This window comes from Pezoporus flaviventris, unplaced genomic scaffold (assembly GCF_033815535.1).
Source record: "Pezoporus flaviventris isolate CSIRO_AGI_PZ_B2104156 unplaced genomic scaffold, CSIRO_AGI_Pfla_v1 ptg000037l, whole genome shotgun sequence".
In the NCBI taxonomy this organism is placed as follows: Eukaryota; Metazoa; Chordata; class Aves; order Psittaciformes; family Psittacidae; genus Pezoporus; species Pezoporus flaviventris.
In genome coordinates this window covers 13236635-13262030 of record NW_026892585.1, presented here as the reverse complement: position 1 = coordinate 13262030, position 25396 = coordinate 13236635, and the positions used below count along the sequence as shown (strand labels likewise).

General features: G+C 42.6%; 1 protein-coding gene across 2 annotated transcripts in view; it reads right to left on the bottom strand.

The window, feature by feature from the left end:
* DPY19L1 (dpy-19 like C-mannosyltransferase 1) overlaps positions 1-3254 on the bottom strand; it is a 43011-nt gene extending 39757 nt beyond the window's left edge. Inside the window, exons 1-2 of one of the 2 annotated variants that reach the window (XM_061464738.1) lie at positions 2736-3254; positions 1860-1928 (exon numbers count right to left, since the gene is read on the bottom strand). In XM_061464738.1, the coding sequence (XP_061320722.1) occupies positions 1860-1928; positions 2736-3027 (361 nt within the window). In that variant the 5' untranslated portion in view covers positions 3028-3254. Of the gene's footprint in view, positions 1-1859; positions 1929-2735 lie in introns of those variants that run through there. The other variant, XM_061464739.1, reaches the window with a different exon arrangement.
* Positions 3255-25396: the final 22142 nt, after the last annotated feature.

The following is a 25396-nucleotide window of genomic DNA, read 5'->3' as shown; positions in this document are numbered from 1 at the left end:
AACTTCACAATATCACTCTATTATAAGCATAAAACCAAGACCTATTATAATCACACAGCAATTCATGCAATTACTCGCATTTCAAGAGACAATGCGCTTAATTCATAGACTTCCACTATGTGCCCAAATCGGCATTTTCAAACAGACTGCATCCAGACTTACATTAAGCTAGATTCTGATGGAAAACATGCAAATCAGCAAATCAGCTCTCTAAAATTACTATCCTTCAATCTCATTAATATCCTTACTGGGGAGGGAATGAAGAAGAGGAATACTAGAGTCCTATCGCTACAGAGATTTAGACAGCTACTATGTACTTGAATTTGCAGATGCCATTCTCTCACCCAACCCAAGAATCCCTAAAAGCAAAGCGTACAATCAGAATTTTGCAGATTAGGGCTATTATGTAAAATCTGATAGTTTCTTTCTTCCGATTTCCTATTTTCACCTGTGTTCTATTCCAATGAAAGTAATATGAATGGCATATTAAAAGCATTCTAATTCTGGAAATTAAATACAGAAGAATGAAGCCAAAATATACAGAACTCATTTACCAAGAGAGCAACAAATGCTGACACATCGTAAAACAACAGGATGTGAAACATGCCAGAAACGAGCTTTGCAAGTATCCTAAAGTGACTAGGTAGGAATACAGCAGAAGTGTATGAGGGAACAACAAGGAATGTGCAAGCATTGACTACTTTTGCAGCTTAGTCAAGATGTGTCACTGCAAGATTCTGTAGAATCTAGAAAGGATGTCTTCAAGAATAAGGCCTCAATTCAGTGGTCATTACCAAAAAAAAAAAAAAATCTGGACCTTAAAGCTTCAGCAAAACAACAGCAAAAATTTAAACACCACTAAAACCAAAGGCCCTTGTTTCATATTTAGCATAGGTACATTCTTTGCTACTGCCAATACTGCATGCTACTACACACTTTGCTATTAAGGGTTTACTCCTATTAAAAATATAAAGTGCTCCCTGATGTATTTAATTGGTTATCTGGGTTTCACAGCCAAATTCCAACTCCAGAAATGATAAAGGTCTCTGAGTTCAATCACAGGAAAGCATTTTTCAGTTCTGACCATCAGTTTAATGTTTCTGAGTCATTTAAGTAACTACTAGCATAGGAAACACTGAATAAACAAAGGTAAGCAAAGCAATTCAGGAACAGTTTAATCATCAATTAGTTTGTAAGCTGAGGGTTGTTCCCCTGCTACTGCTTTGCAATGTAATTCATCAAACTGAAGAAACTCCCTTCGGCAACAAGGACTACTGGTGGTGTGATTAATAGTACCAGCATCTTTGGGATACTCTGACAGTCTTTTAATAAAATAGTTTTCAGAGTATGTCTAATTGTTAAATAATAACATTTGGCAGATGTACATTTATTAATTTTATTATTTAATTTTGCTGATTTTTTTGGTGCTTTTTCCAAGACTTCGGTTATTAGCCGTTTTATTATTCACTCTGAAATAACATCAGAATTTACAACCCCCTACTGTTCTGTGTTCTCCTACCAATAACCCTTCCAAAACATGCTGTGTTGATTACATTACTTATTAAGAGTTGCTTCCTTTTTTTTAATCTTAGAAATTAATGACTAGATAGGAGAGATCCATAAATACCTGAACAATTACTTTCCTACGAATGTTCCAATACCACACCAACTGCTACAATAACAGTTTTACAAAAGTTACGAGGTAGGAAGTTTTCTGTCCCTTTTCAACACAATCGATGCACTTTAGTTTTCGGAGTTGTATTTTGAAATACATTTTGATACAGTTTACAACTCCAGAGTAAGAAAGGTAGAGTATTCCCACCCCCCCCACCCCCCCCAAATGTTTTCCTTCTACTTACCCAGAAGGAAAGTGAGCCATATCTTGCTATCAGCTTTTACGATGGAGGCCTTCCTGTTATCCACAAATACTGCCAAAAGAAAACAAATACCTTAAGCACCAATTACAAACAGCCTCTGTAAAAGGGAAACTGCTCAAACTCTGCAGCATCAACTTTCTGTTTAAAAAGCTTGACTAGACTTCAAAAACGCTGCAAGAAGTTTCATGCAGCAAGTTAGTAACTACACATAAAAGCTTCGAACATCACAGACAGACTATTAAGGTGACTACTCAAATCATCAGGCTTTTAAATCCTGAAATAACTTTGTCAAAACGAGTTGTCAGGGGACTATTCCTACATAGGTATGTTATTGACAAATTCGCTCAAACGGAAAGTCAGCCTTCTAAACAAGAAACAAACCGGAGGGAGGGTTGCTTACTTCTCCCCCAAAAGGATGCTTAAGTGTCAAAACAAGCCCTTTTCCTATCTCTCGCCTCCGATTCTCACCGATACCGGTGCGGGACTTGTCAGCTTTAACCTCCTCCAATTGTGACAGGCTGGAGGACGGGCCCGGCAAAGGCGGGGGAGCAGCCGACCGCCAGCCGCTGCCCCCTGGCAGTGCCGGACACAACCGCGCCGAAGGCAGGCGGCGTGAGGCCATGGGGATGGCCGCTCCCAGTGTCCACGAGCCGCTGTCCCGCCGCTCCCCTTCCCCAGTCAGTAGAGAGAACCCACTCCGTACCACGGAGGCTGCCGTGCCGGACAAGTCTACTGGCATCCGGAAAGAAGCACGGAGGCGAGACCGAGCCTCATCCCACTTCCCCCGTGCAGAACGGCTGCCCCCCCGGCCCAGCGGGGGCAAAGGGGGCGGCTCTCCCCCCTCACCCCGTTCCTCACCTCCGAGCCGGTCTCTGCAGCCGCGCAACAGCCTCAGCGGCCCGCGGCCCAGCACGTCCCGCAGCCCCTCCGCCGCGGGCCCCTCCCGGCAGGGTCTCTGGGGGTCGCCCCTGGCTCCCCGCCGGCCGCCGCCTCCCTTCCGCATGGCGCGGGCCCCGCCGGGGACCTGCCTGCCGGGCGAGTGCGGCGGGCGCCCACGGCCGCCCCTGGGGCTAGCGCCCGGAGACTGCTGCTGCTGGCCAGGCTTAAGCGGCGGCGACTCTTTGTTCCTGCCTCGGGTCAGGACGACCATCTCCGCATAGTCCGAGCCGGGGCCAGGGGGTGGGTGCCGCGCCGGAGAAGGAGGCGAGGGAGGCGGTCCTCAGCGAGGAGGTTCCCCCCACCACCCCCGGGCAGGCCGGGGGGCGGAGACGGAACCGGCGGAGCTCGTAGTAACGGGGCGAGGAGAGGAGGGGAGGGGAGGGGAGCAAGCGGTGACTACTCCACCGGACTGCGCCTCCACTGCCGCCGCCTGCTCCGCCCGGTTGGCCACGTGGGGGCGGGTAACGGCTCCCAGCGCCGCGCCGCTCACGCACGCTCCGCCCCGCAGCCCGGCGGCGGCGGGGAGCGGGGTGTTCCCGCCAACCCCAGGCAGGGCGCCCCGCCACCCCCTCCAGAGGCGGTTTCCCTTTCGCCTTTCCGTTGCCCGTTCCTAAGCATGGCCTCGGTCACATGGAACCCGTGGCAGGGAGACGGGAGAGCTCTGGAGTATCTCCCCCTTCCCCCCGCTGCCAGAAGGGGACTTGGCTCTGTTGTTGCCGTGCTGCCCGGCCACAGAAAACGCCTCCTCCTCCTTGTGGAGTTTAAAGGTGGTTTTGCTTCACCGTGTGCCAGTGCTGGGGTAACTGAGCCCTGTGGCCTCCACCAGAGGCAGGGCTGCTGGAGTGCTTTCCTCACGAGCAGCATGCAACCAACACGGGCCCTAGAAACTCAAAATCATAGAATCACAGACTGTGTTGGGAGGGAGCTTAAAGCTCACCCAGCTCCAAGCCCTGCCACGGGCAGGGACACCTTCCACTAGAGCAGCTTGCTCCAAGCCCCGTCCAACCTGGCCTTGAATGCTGCCAGGGATGGGGCAGCCACAGCTTCTCTGGGCACCCTGTGCCAGCACCTCACCACCCTCACAGGGAAGAACCGCTTCCCTACATCTAACCTAAATGTCCCCTGTTTCAGTTTTAACCCTTGTCCTATTGCTACAGTCCCTGATGAAGAAACGTTCATGACTTTTCTAAAGTACCCATCCTCAGTACCTCACAGCAGCAATCACTGTAGTAGCTCCTGCACTAACGGATTTATGCTCTTTGAAGGGTGGTGAATACACAACACAACACCTGAACACGACCCAGCTACAACAAAACGTTCTTTCTTCCTCCTACCTGTGCTGTCCTGCTCAACACACAACAATGGCCAGACAGTGACTCACACAATAGGCTTAATTAATCTAATTACCACTTTTTGACAATGGTGATTAAATAGAGCAGGTACAACCTCTTCATTAACTGTAGCGTCTCCAAAAGGATCCATTTCACTCTTCCTTCCCTTACTTCTTGTTATTTTTTTCCCCTGGAAGTTCTTTCTTGACCATACACATTCTTTGCCTCCCAGGTAGCCTTCATTGCTGTCTTCAGGCTTTTCTTTGACCCTGCTCACTCTTCATTTCTCTTCCACGTTTTCTACCTGTTTGAGTTCTCTCCGCATCCTCTTTCCACTCTTTGCTTATTTTTCCTGGCCTTTCCACCCTTTTCCTCTGACATAACAGATGTGAGACTCTTTCCAAAATGTTTACAACTTCTGCTCTTTGTTGTCATCTCCTTTTCCTAATTATTTTTATGAACCCTATCCTATGAAACACAAGGTTTGACCCTTACATGGCAAATACCATACTATGATAGTGTTTAAAAAATACATTTAATATTGTCAGCATATCATTAGCACAGGAAGGTAATTTTGGTTCAGATTCAGTTACCAGGATAATGAATGTGTTGAAAACAGGGCAGCCTTTGCTGTCTCTGTGGTAGCAGGAAGATTGTTACCACAATCAGGGTGTAAGGATACAAGCTCGTATAGTCAGATAAAACAAACAAGTCCATGGGACTGACAGGGGGCCTTTGTGTCCACAAGTACTCTTAGCTCCACACTTCTTTGCTTGTTGGGGGAAAATCGACCTTCTTACCCCAGCTGTTCTGGGGAGATAACCGCAAAGGGCCAGTCTTATGCTGATCTCAAACAAATGAGCAAGGAAGAAATAGTATTTTTCATTTGACAGGCTTACTTATACAAAATGTCCAGTCTCCTGAGCACACAGACCCTTCTTGCAACGTGAATTACTCGCAGCAGTTTCAGTTATCTGCTTAATATATACTAAATATAAATGAAAGCATAAAAGGACCAACACCATTTGAGTATTTGAAGACTACACACGATTTTCCCACCTGCTTTCCAAGAGAAAAAGTCCCACAATCTGCTCTTATTTATATTTGGGTTTAATCGTGCAGCATTGTCATAAATTTAGTAACCTAAGGAGTCTATTGTTGCTGTCTGAGTGACTTAAATGTACAGGCTCCAGATAGTTAAGGAGTCTGCTGATTTTTAACTCCTGAAACCTATTTTTAATTTTTGCCAAAATCAATAGAGTTGTGGAACACCTATGAGCTTGAAGGGCTGAGATTCTTAGGGTTCAAATGATTGCTTTGGGGTGGCTTGACCATTGAGATTAACTGGGCCTGCTCCAGCCTGCAGCAAATCAATTACCTTCAGGCTGTTTTCTCTTATTAAAATTTTTCAGGCAATTTACTTCAAAAGGTACCACTCACAGAACTGGATTACAAAGGCACATACTACTGAACTAAACAACTCTACAGATTGTTTAAGTTACTATAAGAATGTGAAGACAGAACATCACATACTTAAACATAAAGGTGTCTGTGTTCAGCAACTATGAATTGCTATAGGAAACCATCAATGCTACTTCAGAAAAGCAGCAGCAGAGCAGTACACATCTAAAAATAAAACAACACTTGCTTCAGTCTCTGTGTAAGACACACAAGTAGTAAGAAATAAACCTTGGGTTTATATCATCATATCAGTTGCATATATTTCCACAAGTGCTATGTTTATTTTCAACATCGTGACACAGAGCAGCTCATTACTAATCCTGCACAGCACAGCAAAGGGACTGATCCCAGTAAGCCAGCACATACCTTGCTGTTTATAACAAAACGTGTGTATAGGGGGAGGGGGAAGGGGGTGTGATAACTCTGAAATTAAATGTGATTTCTCTCAACTCTTGAAGGTGCTGAATGATATATACTAGGCCATAGGAGAGACGTCATCTTAATTAGCTTATCCTAATGTGTTTTGTCCAGGGACAGCAAAATCCATAAAATACTGCTCCACAGTTTTCTGCTGTTCCAGGGCAAAGCATATCCTGGAACATATATACCAGTTTCTGATAGGTCTTCCCTATCTCTCTAATTAACATGTTTTCCATGATCACTAGGACTGTCTCTTCGTATTTCTAAATCCTAGTGCCAAATACCAACCAGGATGCTGAGCTGGATGGTGGTTGTGACACACTGTCAATGGAGGTAACTCACAGTCCTCAGGTACCAGGCCCTGCAAGTAAAACACATTGCCTTGGCAGTTCTTTCTCCATTTTTTTTCTCCAGCAGGATTTGTTCCTCAGGACATTACCAAACTGTCCAGAGCTTGTGTGCTTTCATCCACGTCATCTTTTCTTCTGTTCTATTTCTTGCCACCAGTTCTCTTGCTTTTTATTTTCCCTCAAGTGAGACCTTCATTTTGCAGTTTATTACTAATACTAACCCCTTCTTTCTCCCAGGGTGATCTGGGTAAGAGTGCCCATACAGAACTCCCCTTTTATCTTGCACTGTTCTGCATTGTTCCAATGGCACTGCCTCAGAGCACACTCTGCAGATTTTATGCCAAGGCTGCCATTGCCACCTACCACAGGGCTTTTTCTTCTGCGAAGTTTGTGTTGATCCCCCACACTTTCACACATTCAGCAGCAGACTTAATAATAGCAGGACCGCAATGTAGCAAGTTAGGGAACTTCAGCTCCCTTTCCTTGGTTTATTTAATCCAAGGTTAGTACACAATGAAGGCATAACCTGGAAAGTATGTCTCTTCAGCAGGCAATTGCGTGGCTGCTGGTGGTTAGATGTATACAATCTAGCATTAAAATATCAATTTTGAGTGCTGACAGCAACAGAGCTGCCACAATGTGGGTCTCAGAGCCTCAGGTAACTAGCCAGCCAGAGCAATTCGAGCTCCATACCATACGGCCATATATAACTTAACCCATTAATAATCCTACTTGAGCTTCAGCCACAGAAGAACAGACAAATTCTTACCTAAGGAAAAAACTTTATGAAAACAAAAATAGTTGGGACCTCTTCTTGTGAGGACCAGGCTGAATAGGAGTGCAGAGGACTTAGGAGTCTCTTAAGGCAGAAATAGGGAGGTAGGATTGACCCTGGAGTCTGTACATGGAGAAATATGCCAGGAAAAAAACAGCAGAGCATAGTGGCAAGCAAGTTACAGTGCATACCTTGTTCCATTTAACAGCTTTGTGGGGCTATTTCTCTTTCTGCAATATACAAAGATCTCCACCTTGAGTAACTCCTTTAAACATGCATTGCCTGTATCCTGAAGAAGGAAAAATATGCTCCTGATGAGTTAGTAATACAGCAATCTGATCTCTCCTTGCATCTTTGTTCACATCTATCTTCTTCTCCCACTTAAAAATTGCGCTTGCATTTTAACTATATATAACTATATATAAGTGGAGCAATATATAATTGGAGCAATTGCAGAACTTCAGTTGCGTTTTATCTATATATATATTTTTATAATTATATTGAACTGGAACATCTATGTCTGTAACCTTGTTTCTGTAGAAACAAATGAGAACAATTTACCCAGCTTGTCTACCCTGGCAACAAAAAAAAAAAAAAAAAAAAAAAAAAATCACAGTTTTAGAACAGGAGGTCCTGAAGACCCCTCTTTGACACAGAAATTGCCTCCTTCATTTCTATAAAGATGATTGTAAGTCTCAAGCTGCCTGCTGCCAGAATAACACTGAAGAACATTAGTGACTCAGAAAACCCAATTACTCTCCATCAGACTTTTTCTCATTTCTTGGCTTTCAGTTCCCTCTACCATTTTCATGCTACCTTAAATGCTTCCCTGCAGCTCTGAAAAGAAAAAATAATTAAAGAAAAAGGAACAAGAAATACTTTGAGTATCAGGGAAAAAATTAAGCTACACTGTGTACCTTGTAGGTCTAACAGATCTCCAGTTACCCTTCCTTGCTGCATACAGAACAATCAAAGCAGCACTTTGCCCTGTTGAGCAGCTGATTTGGGAGATTTGCCAATGTCCCGTCTTACAGCATGGAGAGTGATCATCTCCTCCCAACCAGGGCCTGGAATGTTTCTGTAATACTTCACCGTTTTGAGGACTTTTAACTCCTCTGCATGACATAATCTCCTTACAGCTTTCAAAATGAAGCTCTCTTGCTGTACGCTCCACGTTCTCACTGCGTGGCGTTTGGCCACAGTGAGTAGTCATGCTAATTTGGCATAGATGCCATGATTCACAGCCACAGCCACTGCATCTCGTTATGCTTCTATTTGGAGGAGGAAATTGTAGAGCAAGTTATCTGAGGACCACAGAACTCACTATTACAAGCAGAACCAATGGATCCTGCTTACCCTAACCTGCATTTCTAGCCACCATGGTTTTGCTTCATTTTTTTGCAGAGTCAGTGTTTATCTGGTGTGTCTCTAAGTAGCTGCTGCCAAAAGATGCATCAGGGAAGACGGAGGAAACAGCTTGCAGTGACAAGTAAGAGCTAAATGACAACAACAGAACATGGGCTGAGCTATTACTGTATTTATGGCAGATGCCCTTTATGTGAGATTGAAAATATGGACACCATTTATGGTGGAAATAAGGGAAGGCCAGCAACGAACACAAAAAGAACACGAGAAAAGGAATGATCTGGAAATGCTCATACAGTAGCTTTTCAGTTAACAACTGGCAGAGCAGCAGTAGGGCTCCTGAAATATGTTGCTGTATCAAAGTCAGCAAACTTGCACTGCTGGAAACATACTGGCAAGTCTATTTTGGCAAAAGAGTGAGAGAAGCTTATGGACCACTGTGAAATACTTACAGGAAGTTGTATCTGGAACAGCAGCAGGGGCTAAGTTTGCCTGCTCAGATGTTAGCAAGTTTGTTTCTGTTTCACCCTTTGCTTACTCTGGTCTTCATTTCAGTGGGATTTCAGAATATCCTTTACTGAAATCCCTGATTAATGAAGGTAGGGGAGAAACAAATTCATTATCCACAGATTGAAAGTATCTTGGGCAAACTAAGCACAATGGCAGACCAGATGGAAAGCAATATGATCCTATACAGCCCTTAAATGACAAACAGAGCCATGACTTGGGAATCTTGTTTGCATCCTGTGTATGACTTGAGAAAAGGTTTCATGACACGTTTCTGAAACCTTGCTAATAACGGCACCCAAACCAGGCTTTAACAACTGTGTTCCCAAAATATTATGATGTGTCACAGCATCAAACAACTCAATGGAATTCATCCCTTTCTTTCCATTTTCCATGTGGAAATACAGATCATTTGTAAGCATCATGGCTTTATACTACCTATCAGACTGTCCCCCCTTATTTTTCCACATCAACATTCATTCTAGTCTCTTAAACTATTATGAAACAAACAGCGCTCCCTTTCAGTTGGAATGACACCTTTGCGTCTGTCCCATCAGCCGTGCTGACAAATAGGTGTTAACTGTGGCCCCGTTTGTAGCTTATTTTTGAGGTCACAGTGCCCTCTACTGTCTAAAGCATCCTTTTCTGCATCATCTTTAGATGATCTTTAAGGTCCCTTCCAGCCCAGACCATTATATGATGCTGTGATCTTGTTTAAAGAAACAATATTCTAACTGTTTATATATTCACTAAAAAGAGCCCTTTTTTCTCCTAGAATAAACACATTCGTTTGTGTTTCAAGGTACACTTTCATCTAGACTAGCAGGCCAGATCTGGATTGTTTGATCAGACAGAAAACAGGTTGGCCAGGGAAAGTAATTTCTTGCTGACTCTGCTTTGTCAGTCACTGCTTATTTAAAACGAACCACTGACCTATGATGCAGAGCTTGAATCACACCTGACTTGTAAATGTTAAGTAACTCCACATAAGGAAGAGCTCTGGGACACATGCAAAGCAAGAAGAATCAGGCTGTGTTTCAAGTACAAATTGCAAATACATCTGCCACAGATTTGTATTGCTCCTCGTGATCATTCTGACTCTGCAGATACAAATCAGCTGTTACATATGGAGGTGTTCTTTATAAGCTCCTCTACTGTTTGCATTTGCCTTCACCATTTCTCTCCATGACTGATGTGGGGTACTGTAGGTGGTTTCACTCTCTTCTGAGTGTCCCCCGGGGCACCACAGACTGTCCTGCAGGGACCATCCACCCCTGCCCTCCTGCCAACCCATCTCTTAAGTAAGCACGTGAGACCATTTGTGACAGTTCCCCTTTCACCCCAAAGCCCCATTTACTGTGTCCACCCTGTCCCTACCATTATAAGACTGCTTTTGATTTTAGCAGATAGAATTCAAATCAAAAGAAGCATCTATAGCCAAGAAAAAAACCCTAGCCTGGCCCACTTCCTAAGCAGCAGCAGTTGAAGGGGTTAAGCACGGGGGGGAACACTTCTTTTTAAAATATGCTGTTTGTTTCACATTCTGAATATTTATAGCTTGACAGAACAACTCTTACGCTCAAGAGAGCAGCAGCAGGCTCATTGTTTCACTAGGCAGGTACAACCACTCCAGCTCCTCAAGGTGCTACAACTTGTTTCCCATTAGGGGATCCTATAGCATGGTTCCCTGCAGCGTGACACGTAGGAGTTCAGAGGATTTTGCTTCCAGAGAGCTTACATTAATGATACATATCAATGTACATACCGATGATGGACTAAAGCCTGAATATAGCACAGCATTACTTTTTTTATGTTAGCCCGATAGCAAAATGAGGAGAGTTCACAAAACAATGCACTTTCCAGTGTACACACACTCATACATACGTGTGTGTTTGCATGCATGCCTGTATGTATCAGAAGTACCTGTAAAATGCTAAAACAGCACTGCTGGACATGGAACATGTATTTCAAATGTAGCAGACATACATGGCTTTATCTAGCCATTTTTAACATGCAACTGCTGCATCATAAAGCCACAGATAATTCTACTGATACTGAGTAGAGCTGAGGCTCCAGAACGAGCCCCAGGGCTGCAGTGCAAGGAAACTGTGGCCCACTTGTAATCCCAGGTTTTCCTGAAGAAATACTTCACAGGAAGGATGCTTTTAATATTGCCACTTAATGGAAGGAGAAAATGACATCAAGGGGCAGAATAGTATGCTGGAACTGGGGTGAATACTTAGTGCTGGTTCTGGGTGCAAGAACAAGCTGTTGGGATCACATGCAGGGGCGCAGAGAAATGCAGAAAGTCTGTCAGAAAAAGATGATTCTCTTTAGAAACATTTCCCTTTCCCCATCTGCTGTGGTGATCCTTGGAAAACTTTTACCCACTTTTCACACAGAAAGAGCTTTGTTGCCCACTAACAACTCACAAACTACCTGTACCAGCTTTAAAGTAACTTCACATTTACTTGCCATATGCATATGCAGAAGTGAGTTTTGCAAGCAGCGTGAAACCTGCACATTTCAGCTGTCATTGTAAGCTTTAATGCCAGCATAATTGGAAAAACTGCAGAGGAAAGAATGCAAAATAAATTATGACAGTCTTACTTTATGGTAAACTGATAAAAAAAATCTCTTTATGGTGAAATCAATCAACAATGTTGTACAGCTGTGGAAAAACAAAATGTTACACTGGAGCATGTGAAAAGGAGTTTCATATCTCACCCATGAAGTCATCTACTGACTCCAGTTACTATTCATGAGATCTCAGTTAAGGGAATGTGTCCAATGATAGTGAGCACTGCAATTCAGGAAAGATTTTGACCCATTGAAGGATAGGGATTTTTCATAATCTCCTTTATCCCTTACTGTCATTCCTATTTTACATCAGCCATGGTAGTTTCAAAGTAGATTTCCCCCTCCACCAAACACATGCACACAGAAAAAAAAAAACCTTGAAGTCTACACAAGGAGGATGTGAAAAATAGCCTGAAGAAGAGTAATCAGAGGCAATGTAGTATCAGTTTTCAAACACGCAAAAGGTTGCTACAAGGGGACAGAAGCACTGGATAAGGAGTGAAGAGCTAAAATTACAGTCTGGACCAGGTTAGACGTTAGGGCCCAAAGAATAGTTAAACATCAGGCTCTTTAAAGGACCTGTGGAATCTCCATTGTTGGAAGCTCTTAAAAGCAAGTAAGATAAACATCTTTCAGAGGTGGTTTAATTATAAACTGATCTTGGCTTCAGCCAAGGAGATGATCTCTGAAGACCCCTTCCTGCCCTACTTTTTATTATTATATACCAGCTAATCCTTCAATGAGTCTTTATGAAAAATATTTATCCCAAGTATCCCCTGACCCAGCTGTGAGCTAGAGACCACCCAGCTCCTGAAAGAGTGAGCAAAAATGCTACTTTTACCCTGAGCTGCCATTCCGTGGTTGTTTATCATGAAAGCTCTATGTAACTCAGAGATTACCAATCTTCTACAATGGAATACATTGGCAACACCTTCAAATTTTGACAATGAAAAAAAAACCAAAACCCTAAAACCCCCAAACAAGAGAATCAAAAGAATTCTGGAAGCAGAAGAGCAGGACCAAACCTGTAAGGTTTGATTGGGCTTTTGTTTTCAGGTGGGGGATTAAAAGAAGTAGGAAACACTGAGTTTGCCGTTGAAAATTAGCCTGGGTCTTAGAGAGATACCCAAATTTCACTAATGGGTCTGCCACGGATCTACTCTGTAAGTACAGTGGATGATCTAAAATGAGGTGGTAACAAGGAGTGAAGGGAGTTGTGACAAAAAACTGGCTAGTATTGGTTAGAATAGGGACTGTGTGTGGAGCAAGACTGGAGAAGAGCAGGCAATAAATGAGGAAAACAATGAAAAGTGAGGGAACAGAAGGAAAGAGAGAAGACAAGCTATATTGGAAAATAACTGTAAATGTGCAACAGAGGCCTAACTCCAACACAGATTCAGGTATTTTCAGTGTCTCGTCTGTTTTTAAAGGAGTGCTAAGGGTTGAAAGGAAATACCTAAATGCTGGATTGAATCTTGGCCCTAGAATCTGGATCCCCTGACCTGCTGCTTATATTAGGTCAGAGACCCTTAGGTCTCACAGTTCTGAAACACTGCATAAAAGCTCAGTCAGTCAGAATTACGTTTTTCATGCAGCTGAAGAGCTTGAGAAGGCATCCTTGTGCATACGTTCTCTATTTTAGGACACAATAAATGCTGCCTTCTCACGGAATGATATCCACTCTGTTGCCCACATTCAACAATGGGTCTGTCTCATGTGATGAATTTTTGCTGCCTTCCTCTCTTGAGGGAAGGCAGCAAAAGAGCTTTCAGAGTCTCTTCCTTCTCAGAGCTTACACAAATAAGTTCCAAAGGTCTTGTGGATCGCATGTTCCTAGTTCTTCTTCGTCATTGTCACAACTATCTGAAAAAGAAGAACAGAAACCCTTGTGCTTGAAGGAAAGGAAGGCTAAAGAAATCAAAGGAGTTCACACCAACGGACACCTTACAAGAAGAAAAACTGCAATGGCATCTTCAAGTTTTTCTTACATTTCTCGTTGTAAACCTTACATCAGTAAATACCATCAAGTTTCTGTCCTCTTTCTACTTGAGTCTTCAAAGCTCCCCTATCCTTGTTTTATAGTTCCTCTAATTTTTAGTACTAATGGAATTGGAATCTTCTTTCCTGTTTCTGAAATCCCTCCAAATATGGTTTGGAAGAACAAGGGGCAATTAAAACGCCACGGGCACTCAAGCATGCGTCTTCACTTCCCAGAGATGGCAGGGCTATGGCAGACATGTGCTTTGGACTTTAGCGTTTCCATTAGAGAGATTTATTCCTATGTCACTAGGGAGTCCAGCTGAGACATTCTGATCCTCCTGCAGAGTCTGTATTCGGCCCTTTCAGGGGATGAATCCATTTCTCTCATTGTGTCCACTTGAATATAGAATCCGAAATCATGAAGATTAATTATGAAACTAAGTCCTTGAGTTCATGTTTTTCCTTGGTTATGTACAGAAATAAGTCTCTGTATATGCATATATGAGTTTGTCTAACTCTACCAAGAGATTCTTTACTATTTAAACCTGACAGAGGGTAGATTTAGATTAGACATTAGGCAGAACTTCTTCCCTGTGAGGGTGGTGAGGCGCTGGCACAGGGTGCCCAGAGAAGCTGTGGCTGCCCCATCCCTGGCAGTGCTCATGGCCAGGTTGGACACGGGGGCTTGGAGCAAGCTGCTCTAGTGGAAGGTGTCCCTGCCCGTGGCAGGGGGTTGGAGCTGGAGGAGCTCTGAGGTCCCTTCTACCTCAAACCAGCCTGTGATTCTATGAGTTAGCCAATTTCAATTTAATTCACCAGTCACACTTTACAATAGCAGGGTGTGTTTTTACGTTCAGATGGCTTCTGTATTAATAACAATTTAGATCTACGCAAAGAGTGGAAGTAAAGGAGGACAAAATGTTGAGAGGACTGGAAGGGGCTAAATCAGAAGGTCTCTACGGTGCACTGTCAGCATGCTTTCTGAGCCTCAAAGGGAAGGTCCGCAAATGTATTAAAACGATTGCCACAAAAGAAAATACATGCATCTGTACACAAACATACAACCTGCATACTTCTACTCTGAGTAAGGTGTGAGTTGTGGCACACTCAGGAACCTTAAGACCCGAACAATTTACTCAGTCACACAACCCTGGTGTGGAAAGCAAGCTTTAAGTGGGTGCAGACATCTGCTTTAGGCCTTGTAAAGCTCCTTGAGCGCTATAGATTGTCCTGTGTAAGAATGAGAATCAGGCTGTGTTTTCTGCCTGCTACAGTGTTGAGTACATGATCCAAAAGTATTTAAAGATAACTTTGTCAAGGTATGGCCCAACTTGCTTTGTCTGCAGGGAAGCAATCAGAAGCAGTGCACGTGGATATGAGCTGATTGCTTTCTCGGGTTCAGACAGCATTTATTACATTAATATTTGCTGAAAATAAGAAAGTAGGAAAAAACATGTACCTTGGCAGGCATCATGCTGGAAGCTGTGATGCTTTACGGCCGCCTGAGCACTACGTGTATGAAACACAGAGCTACCGAGACAAAACCTAAACCGAGACAGCGACGCCGCCTCCATCCGCCACCCTCGGCCCGGCCGATGCCACCCGCTGCCGGCAGGGGGCGCGAGCCGCCCGTGCGCCGCGGTGCTGTCGTGCTGCGCCGGGGAGAGGCGGCTTCCGCTTCCGCGTCCTGCTTGCGCCGAGCCCGGGCCGGGCTACGCGGGGGTCCCTTCCTCCAGCGGGGCTGCGCAGTCAGAGTGCCCGGTGGCGGCACCTGAGCTGGGGCTGTTCACAGATACACTGGCTGGCTCGGGTTGGAAGGGACCGTAAAGCTCATCCGGGTCCACCCCCGCAGTGGGCTGTGCTGCACCCCACAGAGCGTGAGCAGCAGATCGAGAGAAGGGATTCTCCCCCTGTACTCTCTTCTGGGGAGACTAGCCCCTGCAGTCCCGATCCAGCTGTGGGACAACACGAGGGATATGGAGCTGTTGGAGCCAGTCCAGAGGTGGCCACGGAGATGCTGCGAGAGCTGGAACACTTCTGTTCTGGAGCCAGGCTGACAGAGTAAGGCTGGTTCAGCCTGGAGGAAAAGCTCCTTAAGGGAAGACCTTAGGGCAGCTCCAGTGCCTAAAGGGGCTGCAAGAAACCTGGAAAGGGGCTTTGGACAAGGGCCTGTAGGGACAGGACAAGGGGAATGGCTTTAACCTGCCAGAGGGGAGATTGAGATGAGCTCTTAGGCAGAAGTTCTTCCCTGTGAGGGTGCTGAGGCACTGGCACAGGGTGCCCAGAGAAGCTGTGGCTGCCCCATCCCTGGCAGTGTTCAAGGCCAGGCTGGATGGGGCTTGGAGCAACCTGCTCTAGTGGAAGGTGTCCCTGTGTGTGGCTGGGGTTGGAACTGGATAAGCCTTAAGGTCCCTTCCAACACAGACCCATCTGTGAAGTTACATATTCAGAATATATAATGAAATAATACATTTTGTAAGCTTTTACAGTAGGCAGGACTGCAATTTTATGTGAGGGTGGTTGGGTGGTTTTTGTTTGTTTTTTTTTTGGCACATAGCAGTGAAAAGCACACTGGATTGGATGTAAGTAATGTAAAGATGACATATTTAAATGAAGGAGCATGGCTTAGGACCCCACATGGCCACGAAGTTCAGTGATTAGCAAATTTGTCAAAAGAAAGATGTGGTTCCTGGAAACGGAAATGAGTTTCTAATTCAGACCAAATGATTTTTTCAGCTGGAAATAAAAAGGGAAATGTGTATCACAAATAAAAAATGAAAACCATTTTGATGGGTGAACAAGTATTTTAATTTTTCATTTTGAAATGGAGGTAATAAGTTAGAGTGCTAACTATCCTGATTTCACAGTCAAATAGTTTCAGTGACTACAATAACACACATTTCCCCCAAATGCATGGTGGTTCTTGTACTTCTTCTAGATCAGCCCTTTCTACACCTCCAAATTGGATTTTTGCATTTTCATTTTATTCTGAACTCATTTCCCCCTATTTTACCTGTTCATCAGCAAACTAAAAACCATCTATAAGCCCTTTACTTTAGATTCTTAAGTAGAGCTGCATAAAGTGACAATGAAAAGTCACTTGGCCATCACTGTTTATTTTGGTTATTGTAACTGGAGTAAATTATATCAGAAATAAATGCATTTGCTGGCATAGCAGCAGCAACAAAAGTTACTCTACTCTCTCCAGTCCCAAATATTAAGAGGGGGAAAAAAAGTAACAATGTAACTGGAATCATAAAGTGCTTTAGATATTATTATCCTGAATTTTGAAGGAGATTTAATTCACCTATTTCTCCCTCCTCCCTCTTTTCCTTCAGTGGAAGCTGGTTCTCATTAAACTTTGTTTCTCATGGGCATGCTTTTAATAAAAACAGTGAAACATCACAAAATTCACTATAAAAGTACAAGAGAAAAATCAGTGTGCCCCTTGGGGGTGGGGGGGATGGGAGGAAGGGTGCCCTAATGCCGAAATGACATGGTTTAGTCTTAAAATTACATCACAGGGATTGTAGCCATCCCATATTCAAATTTAAAATGAGTCTTGCACCTTACAGCTCTAATCTGGATATCTGATACATGTGAGGTGGGGTGGAGCGAAGTAGAAAAACTAGTTTGTAACATCTTGCAGATATAAATAAGGAAATCCAGTAAAAATAGCAGAAACCACAGTTGTGTTCCATGAACAAGATCACTGCTACGGTCCTTTCCATCACAGAGATATATAGCCCTTACAGAATCAGGTTTATGCCTGAGCTTCATTGTGTTTAGGAATCATTGCTTTACTAAGAAAGTACAGACCATCACGTAACATTTTTTTGCTAAGGCTTGCATTTTTCTTTAACCTTGTAATTTCCTCACTAGCTTCTTGTGAGCACTACTTTTCAAAGCAACTTCAGATGGAGGAATCTATTTTAAGGCTTTTGTTAATTCAACATCAGTGAAGTTGTTTGGAGAGAAACAAAAATTAAGTCATTCTTCGTTTTGAAATTATTTATGTCATATTCAACAGTGGGGGAAATTTTGCAGATGTCTGCTGCTTTTCTCAATCCTATTCCAGCAGCTTGATGCATGTATTAATTCTCATGGCTTTCATTACTTAAATGAAGATGATATGAAGTGCTCAATTTCCTTTTCTGGAGTCTTTTTTGCCTTCCTTAAAGAATTTCTCCATCTGCATACATGCTCAGCCCTTGTCGGCAATCACAAATAGAGCAAAAATCCGTGATGGGTGTCCCATTTGTTCTCTTTGTGTGTTTGGATAACTGGTTTAGCCCCAGCCACGCAACTTACTTTTTGTGGACATACTCCAGAAACAAAGCAGCAAACGGGGAAATAGCAGTGTATTCTAACACAAAAAAACAGCATAAACATTGATTTTTCCTGTGCTTAGGCGTGCTTCTGCAGGTGATTTTAAACATTTTCTTCAGTTAGAATCTGTTAGAACAGAAACTTGAATATTTGATCTGGTTTTCCTTTAGAATACGTGATAATAGAAACCTCCATCCTAAGCTAGGGTTGTCTCTAACCATACTTTGGTTAGTTTTGTTTATGATCATATTGCACGTGTGACTTTTAGCCAAGTATTCTTTGTTGTGGCTTGCAGTTTCTCATGTGATTTTAGGTTTTAAAATGGCTCCTCAGTTCTCCTGGTATCATACAGTACATAGTGCAAAGTTTTATGCTTGGCACATAGAGCAGTTCATCTCAAAATTACATGTTATTTGCTTAATTTGGGATTTCTATTTACACTAACTCTAAATACCCACTTGGATCTTATGATCAGCTTCCAATTTATTTCTACTGTAGCATCCGGACAGTTGCTATTTATGTCTCCCAGTTTTTCCAGTGCATTCATTCTGGTGACAGTGTCCATCTCAATACAGCTGCACTGTCGATTCACATTGCCAGAATAATACAAGTGTTAAAAATACTTTTAAGTCATAAGTTTTCATATGTGTGAGAAAGACTTGAACATTGCAGCTCTTAGTTTCTAGGCTCCTGGGTCACTAAGGAGAATCCACAGACTCAAGTGGCTCTAGCAGGAGCTGACAAGGCACTTTCTCAGCATCAAATGGTCTGTGTTTCTGTGTCTGTGGACCAGGTGGGGACAGACCTGATCCAAACCTTTGCTTACACCAAAGCCCTGAAGAGCAAAACATAATTGCTTTTGCTGTAAGGGGAGCTTCAACATACAGGGCAGCTGCTCAGCAGCAGGGCTGCAGGCATCACTTGCTGGTTGCAGCAAGAGCATGCTGATCTTGTGCTCCTCCATGTAATTTCGTGTTCTGGCTTCTCCCAGCTTCCTTCATGGCAAGACAGCTCTAGCCCTCATATTTCAAGCAGCAAAATTCAGTTTTCACCTATATTGTCAAAGTGGCAGCTCTGCCTTTGAGACAGGTATATAGACTATTCTTCCCCAAAGTGTGAAAGAACTAAGCTCCTAAGAAGAGGAGCCATAAATGTAGATATGTCTCAAACCCCACAAGTGAAGAAAGAAAAGATAAATTAACCTCTGCAACTTAGATAAGTGCTGTTATTATTGAGGAATCAAATAAAAAGAAAGGACCCATGTGTTCTCTAACAGTTTGTCTAGTGTTGAAAGAACAAGAGAACATAGGCATGATGCTATAGCATGAAGCAAAACAAGCTTTAAAATACTGCTTCACGAAGGGCTGATAAAACATTTAGGCTAGTCGATGGAAAACACATGAACTTTTCAAAACAGCAAACATTATAGCAAAGACTTTCAAAACAAGACTTTGAGGCATGATTCTTGCTAAAAAATTAGTAGGAGCTGTGCTTCCACATCTTTAATGGCTTTGAAATCTCAGCCTATGCTCTTCCTTGTTACCCAGAATCCCTCGTCAAGCATGTATGAAGGAAAACATTTTCTGTGACTGAAAACACAAGTAGTTGTCCATCCAGAACTACTGGAAACCATGCCAAGTTGTCTTTTAAGTGCTAGGCAGGCTATATGGTACATACTAATTCATTTAATAACAGCTGAAAAATGTTTAAAGCCTTGCAAAGGAAATGAGGCACAAGTGTTAGACTTTTATATGTTCATACAAAAAAGCACAGTTGTGCATTGTAAAATGAAGGAGCAAAAAAGGCCAAATTCTTTAACCATCTGAAACAATCTAATCATCTTCTGGAAATGCTCTGTTTGGGGTGGCTGTGTTAACTGAAAATGGAGTAATTAAATAAAGTCATGCTAATAAATCTCCTGAGTACTACTAACTTGTTTGTAATATCATTGAAGATGAGTAGTACAACTGGTGTATCAAGTCTGAAAGCTCTGACATTCAGAGGAGGGTAATTGAAGCCTGCCATTCCAAAGCCCAGGGTACATGTTCAGATGTTATCGATGCAAATTTTACAGCCAACAATTTGCATCAAGATAAATTAATTCCTCTTTTGACTGCCTTGGGTTCAATCCAGGAGAGAGCAGAGGAAGAAACAGCAATAGATGTGTAACTGACTACGTATCGACGGTGACTTTAGGACAGGGAGTCAGATAAACAGAACAAAACTGCTCTCTCCCACACTCAGCTTTCACACCAGAGAACACCAGTGAAGACCAGTGGACTTTTTGTCTCATAAAAGCATACAGAAATGCAGGTACAGGCAGAACTGGAGTGATTTTCAGTGGAAAGAACCCTGATTGAAGGAAGTCCGATTCCAGCAGACCCTATGAAACACAGAGCACCAGTTTAAGAATCACAACTTACTCCAGCTCTGTGAGAACTCGAGTGGATTTTGATATACCTGAATTATTTAGTACTTTATAGTTAAAATTATGGTATGTGTTGTGCTTAGAAGCTGACTGAAAGACAGTGTAGACTGTAATTAAAGACATCATGAACTTCTCCAGTTCCATATTATTGTTCTCAGGACATATTAAGATGCTTTAAGACAGAGACCTAGGCAAAAAAAGCACAGAAGTAGTTCTAGCTTGAGGTGACAAATACTTATGGATGCACTGCCTTTGACAGAGTCGGTAACAGACCTCTGACACAGGGAAGAGATTTTTCTGCCACCTACCTCATCCCTTCTACGAATCTCTCAGAACACAGAAGTTAAGGATCTAAACAGAGAAAAGCTGCAGCTGTTCAAAGAACTAGGTCACTTCCTTTTAGGGGGTTATTTGTTCTAAATATCATCAATTACACATTTAGTTGCAAACATTTGCCCTTCTTTAATTCGTCTTCCTGTTTGATCTGTTCTCCTGCAATAGTTCACTGAAGTAAAACAGGTGAAAAACCAACTGAGTGCCCCTTGTGTATCTGAAGGGTACTCATTCATCTCGTCACGGTTTCTCCTAACCACCCTTTTCCAAATGCAGGAGAGTGCAGGACTTTGAAGTAGGAAATCATGAAGCTAGTGAAGACGTGACTCAAACATAGGAGATTCTCTAGGACACAGAAACCTGAAGCCACTCAAAAATTACTGTGCATGGCATGCCTGGTAGGCTTCACAATAAAAACAATTAAAAGCCAACTAATAGACAAAAATGATACAGTGTGGCTGTGTGATTTTAATTCAACAAATTAGTCAACACAGTCCCTGTATTAACCTGTTTTCCAACCTAAAAAAACCTTAATACCAGATATTGCTGTATGTGGTTGTAGAACTGAATTTTGCGTTAACAGAGCTAAAAATGCTGCCGTAGTGAGCTGTCTAATACTCTCTGCACTGGGAGAAATTGTCATCCTACTGTTCTATGAAACCTCTCTTGCAAACTTCTGAGGTAGGCATTCCCGTAGGTTTTGTTATTATGACTATGGAGAGCAAGGACCAGCTTCTGTAGTTCCCACAGAAGTCCCTAGAGCCTCATTGACCAACCGTGATATCAATGACTAATAAGGATCTTGGGCATCAGACCACTTTTAATTCTTTATTCTTAGAATTACCATCACTGATTATTGTTAGTTTATATATGCTGAACTGATGGTGTATAGTCTAAGTATCTTCTGTGTATTTGAAAAGGTCTTTTCACTCATGATTCAAAATACCATTTATTGCTCTGTATTTCTTGCATACCATTAAGTCAGTGCATTCATTGTGCATCTACACAGGAGGCTTAGAAAATAACACCCTCCAAATAATTTGTCTGCTGTACTGCTCATCTCCATCATAGGTAATTTGGACATAAATCTGTTTTCTAAATGTGAAACACAAGGCAGCCTACAGTCATCATAGCTGCTCATCCATCTCTTCAAAGTAACACTATTGGAAAGCAGTTGAGATTCTTCACTGGGACAATAGCAAATAAAGGCTCCAATTATGCAGGTGTTTGGTGCACAGGCAGCTTGTTCCCAAAGGTCTTGACTGAACAAAGCACTAGGTGTTTTACAGTTGCAGAGCCACTGAAATACTTAAGCACTGATTTAACTTCAAGCAGGCAAGCCTACTGATTTCAATGAGACCATTGGCATAACTGTATCTCAAACCACCATACAGCCAACATTTCTGATTCAGGAAAGTGCCAATGCACACGTATAGCTTTACATGTAATCAAGAAAGCCCCCTAGCCTGAGATAAGGCAAACGACTTTCACAGCACTGAATATCCATGAGAGAATACACTGTTTTTGCTACCAAGATGATATAAAAATGTAATAGAGAGACAAAAGGCATCATATACACTTACCAGTTCAGTGATCTGTCCTCATTTTCATATATTCCAAATGTAAAAGAGGTACATTAACACATTTTTGCAACTCAGCATAGTTAAAAGCAGATTTGCATTACCTCAGGCTGTTCCTTCCTTGCTCACATACACAGATAAAACCAAATTAAGACAGTACTCCTGCTGTTCACAAAGACATTACAGCTCTTCTATCACCCTGGGTTTCTTTGTAAGCCAGGGACTCTAGTGAACTAGCTGCAAAAGACCCAGCAGCTGATCTCAATTTGAGGACAAGCTGAACTGCAGCTGTGTAACAAGAACTTTGGGAGCATGAGGATTTTGTCAGAAGCTGCTTTAAGGGATGGGTCTCATAGAAAGCTTGGAAGCACCTCAGGAGATCATTTGGTTGTCCCAAGGCAAGATTAGCTGTAATCACGTAATTCTTGACTAATGCATGTTCAACCTGTTCTAAAAGACTTCCAGTAACAGACATTGCTCCTTATCTTCTTTAGGCAATCCAGCCTTGTGCTTCACTATCCCTCTTTGAATATCTTGGATGTCATAGGTAACTCTCCCTTCCCTTGCTATTAAATAGAAATAAAATACTATTAAACAAAAACCTGCAGCAGATACAGAGAATAATTTACTCCTTGCTTCTTTACATTGATACTTTATTGTATCTGCCCATAATTTTCACTTCTCCAGCCTAAACAGACCTAATTCCTTCCTGCTTTCATAGAATCCCAGACTGGTTTGGGCTGGAAGGGACCTTAAAGCTCATCCAGTTCCAACCCCTGCCACAGACAGGGACACCTTCCACTAGAGCAGCTTGCTCCAAGCCCCTGTGTCCAACCTGGCCTTGAACATTGCCAGGGATGGGGCAGCCACAGCTTCTCTGGGCACCCTGTGCCAGCACCTCAGCACCCTCACAGGGAAGAATGTCTGCCTAAAACCTCATCTCAATCTACGTTCTGTCAGGTTAAAGCCATTCCCCTTGTCCTGTCCCTACAGGCCCTTGTCCAAAGCCCCTCTCCAGGTTTCTTGCAGCCCCTTTAGGCACTGGAGCTGCCCTAAGGTCTCCCCTCAAGGAGCTTTTTTTTCTCCAGGCTGAACCAGCCTTACTCTGTCAGCCTGGCTCCAGAGCAGAGCTGCTCCAGAACTCTGAGCATCTCCGTGGCCACCTCTGGACTCGCTCCAACAGCTCCACAATACCTCGTGTGCTGTTGCCCCAAAGGTGAGTCAGGACTGCAAGGGGGTCTCACCAGAGCGCAGCAGAGGGGGAGAATCCCCTCCCTTGACCTGCTGCTCACACTCCCAGGGATGCAGCTCTCTTTATTATCTTGGGGATCCTGGGATCCACAATTTAAACCACCTTTTACATCTGAGCAGCCCTACCCCATTCTGTGTGCTGTAAGGAAAATCCATCACTTTTCCCACTGCACTTGCTTAGTGACTGGATTAGAGGAAAAACAACAAAAGCAGAAAGATTTGGCTAAATAAGAATGGTATATCAAAACACCCAATATTTTAATGAAAGAAACTGAATATCCACACATTTGCACTTCTGTACAATTTTTTGTGATATATATATATAATTTTAAGCTGTTTACAAATAACATTTAATGCTTCAAATATTACATAATGTTGATATTATATTTCTAGCAGAAATAAATATATTGCACTTAAAAAGAAACTTTTCATTAGATGTTACTTCATAGTTTATGTTCACAACTTCTTTTTCCATAAAAAGATTTCCCCCTACCCACAACCCCATACACACAAACACACACTTCGGTACATGGTGAATGTGCTCACGCGATGCATTATAAACAACAAAGTCAACACAGCAAACAGCAGAACTGTGGTACATTCTGTTAAAGAGATTACATCCAGTTTTTTACCTTCCTTATTTTTAAACCGAATCTTTCCTCATGTTTCTGAAGGTACAAATAGAAAACAAAAAAAAAAAGGAAAGAAAAGATTGTTTAAATGTGCTGAAGGTAAAATACAGCAAACTGTATTTTCTGTCCTTAAACTATTATAAAAGGTTACTTCAGAGTTTACTTAAATTACTGCTTAGTTTTCTTTTAAAAAGATAAAATAAAAAGAAGTTGTCATTTAATAAACTAGAGATTATATGCAAGGACAGTTTATTACAGAGTAATACATAAATCCTCTGGCCAGCAAGTGTTTAGTAAAGAAACCACATCTCCTGCAGCAGAAAATGCTCTGTAAGGAATAGTGAGAATAAGATCTCACTAAACCCAAAGCTGATCTTGCAGTGAGTGAATGTCATCCCTCTGCAGATGACGAATAGAAGCACTGTGGCCACAACTCCCTCCCAGACAAGGATCCCTAAGCATACACTAATCTCTCTGTTGGTTTTACCCCTTATGTAGGGATAAATTGTCACAATTTATATTAACTTACAGTTTTGGAAAGCTCCCCAAGTTTTTGCAGTAATTTTCATTGGTATGTCTCTTTCCCTATAGTACATGCACATGAAGAGGATGCAGTCCATAGAGTTGCCAGCCCAAATGTTTTCAGTTTAGAAGAGGTTAATTTTCAAATGCTGGTTAAGTGTTTGCTGGGTGCTGGAAACAGCAACATCTTCTTATGTGTATACACTCATGCAGTGTCCTGGTCTCCAGGGATAAAGCATTCTGGGAGAAGATCTGCAATTGTATTTTGTAGATTGTGCTACCAAGGATGTTAGGTGTTATACAACTTACCATCTTTGAACTCATGAAGAAGCATTTCCATTAGAAACTCTGTGCCTTTATCCACTTAGGCTATGCTTGTTTGTCAGTTTATACCTAGAAGATTACCGCTGAAACACAGTTGCACTGAATTTCTCTCTTTGACAGTGCCTCAGGCCATACAAAGCAATAGTGCAAACCAAATTTAAAATGGGGGGGGGGTGTGGGTATGTCTACCTTCAATCAGTGCTCCGAAAGTAGAAGAAAAAAAAACTCAGACAAATGCATCTAAGTCAGCTTGTTAGTCTTTGGGATGCTTTTGTTGGATTAAAGACCTGAGGCTGTTGACTATGTATGGATAAAAGAGTAATCCAGAAAACACCCAAAAGTACTTGTAACACTTTGGAGGATAATCTTACCATTCTCCTTGCAAAGCATATTCAGGCATGTTCTCTCCACC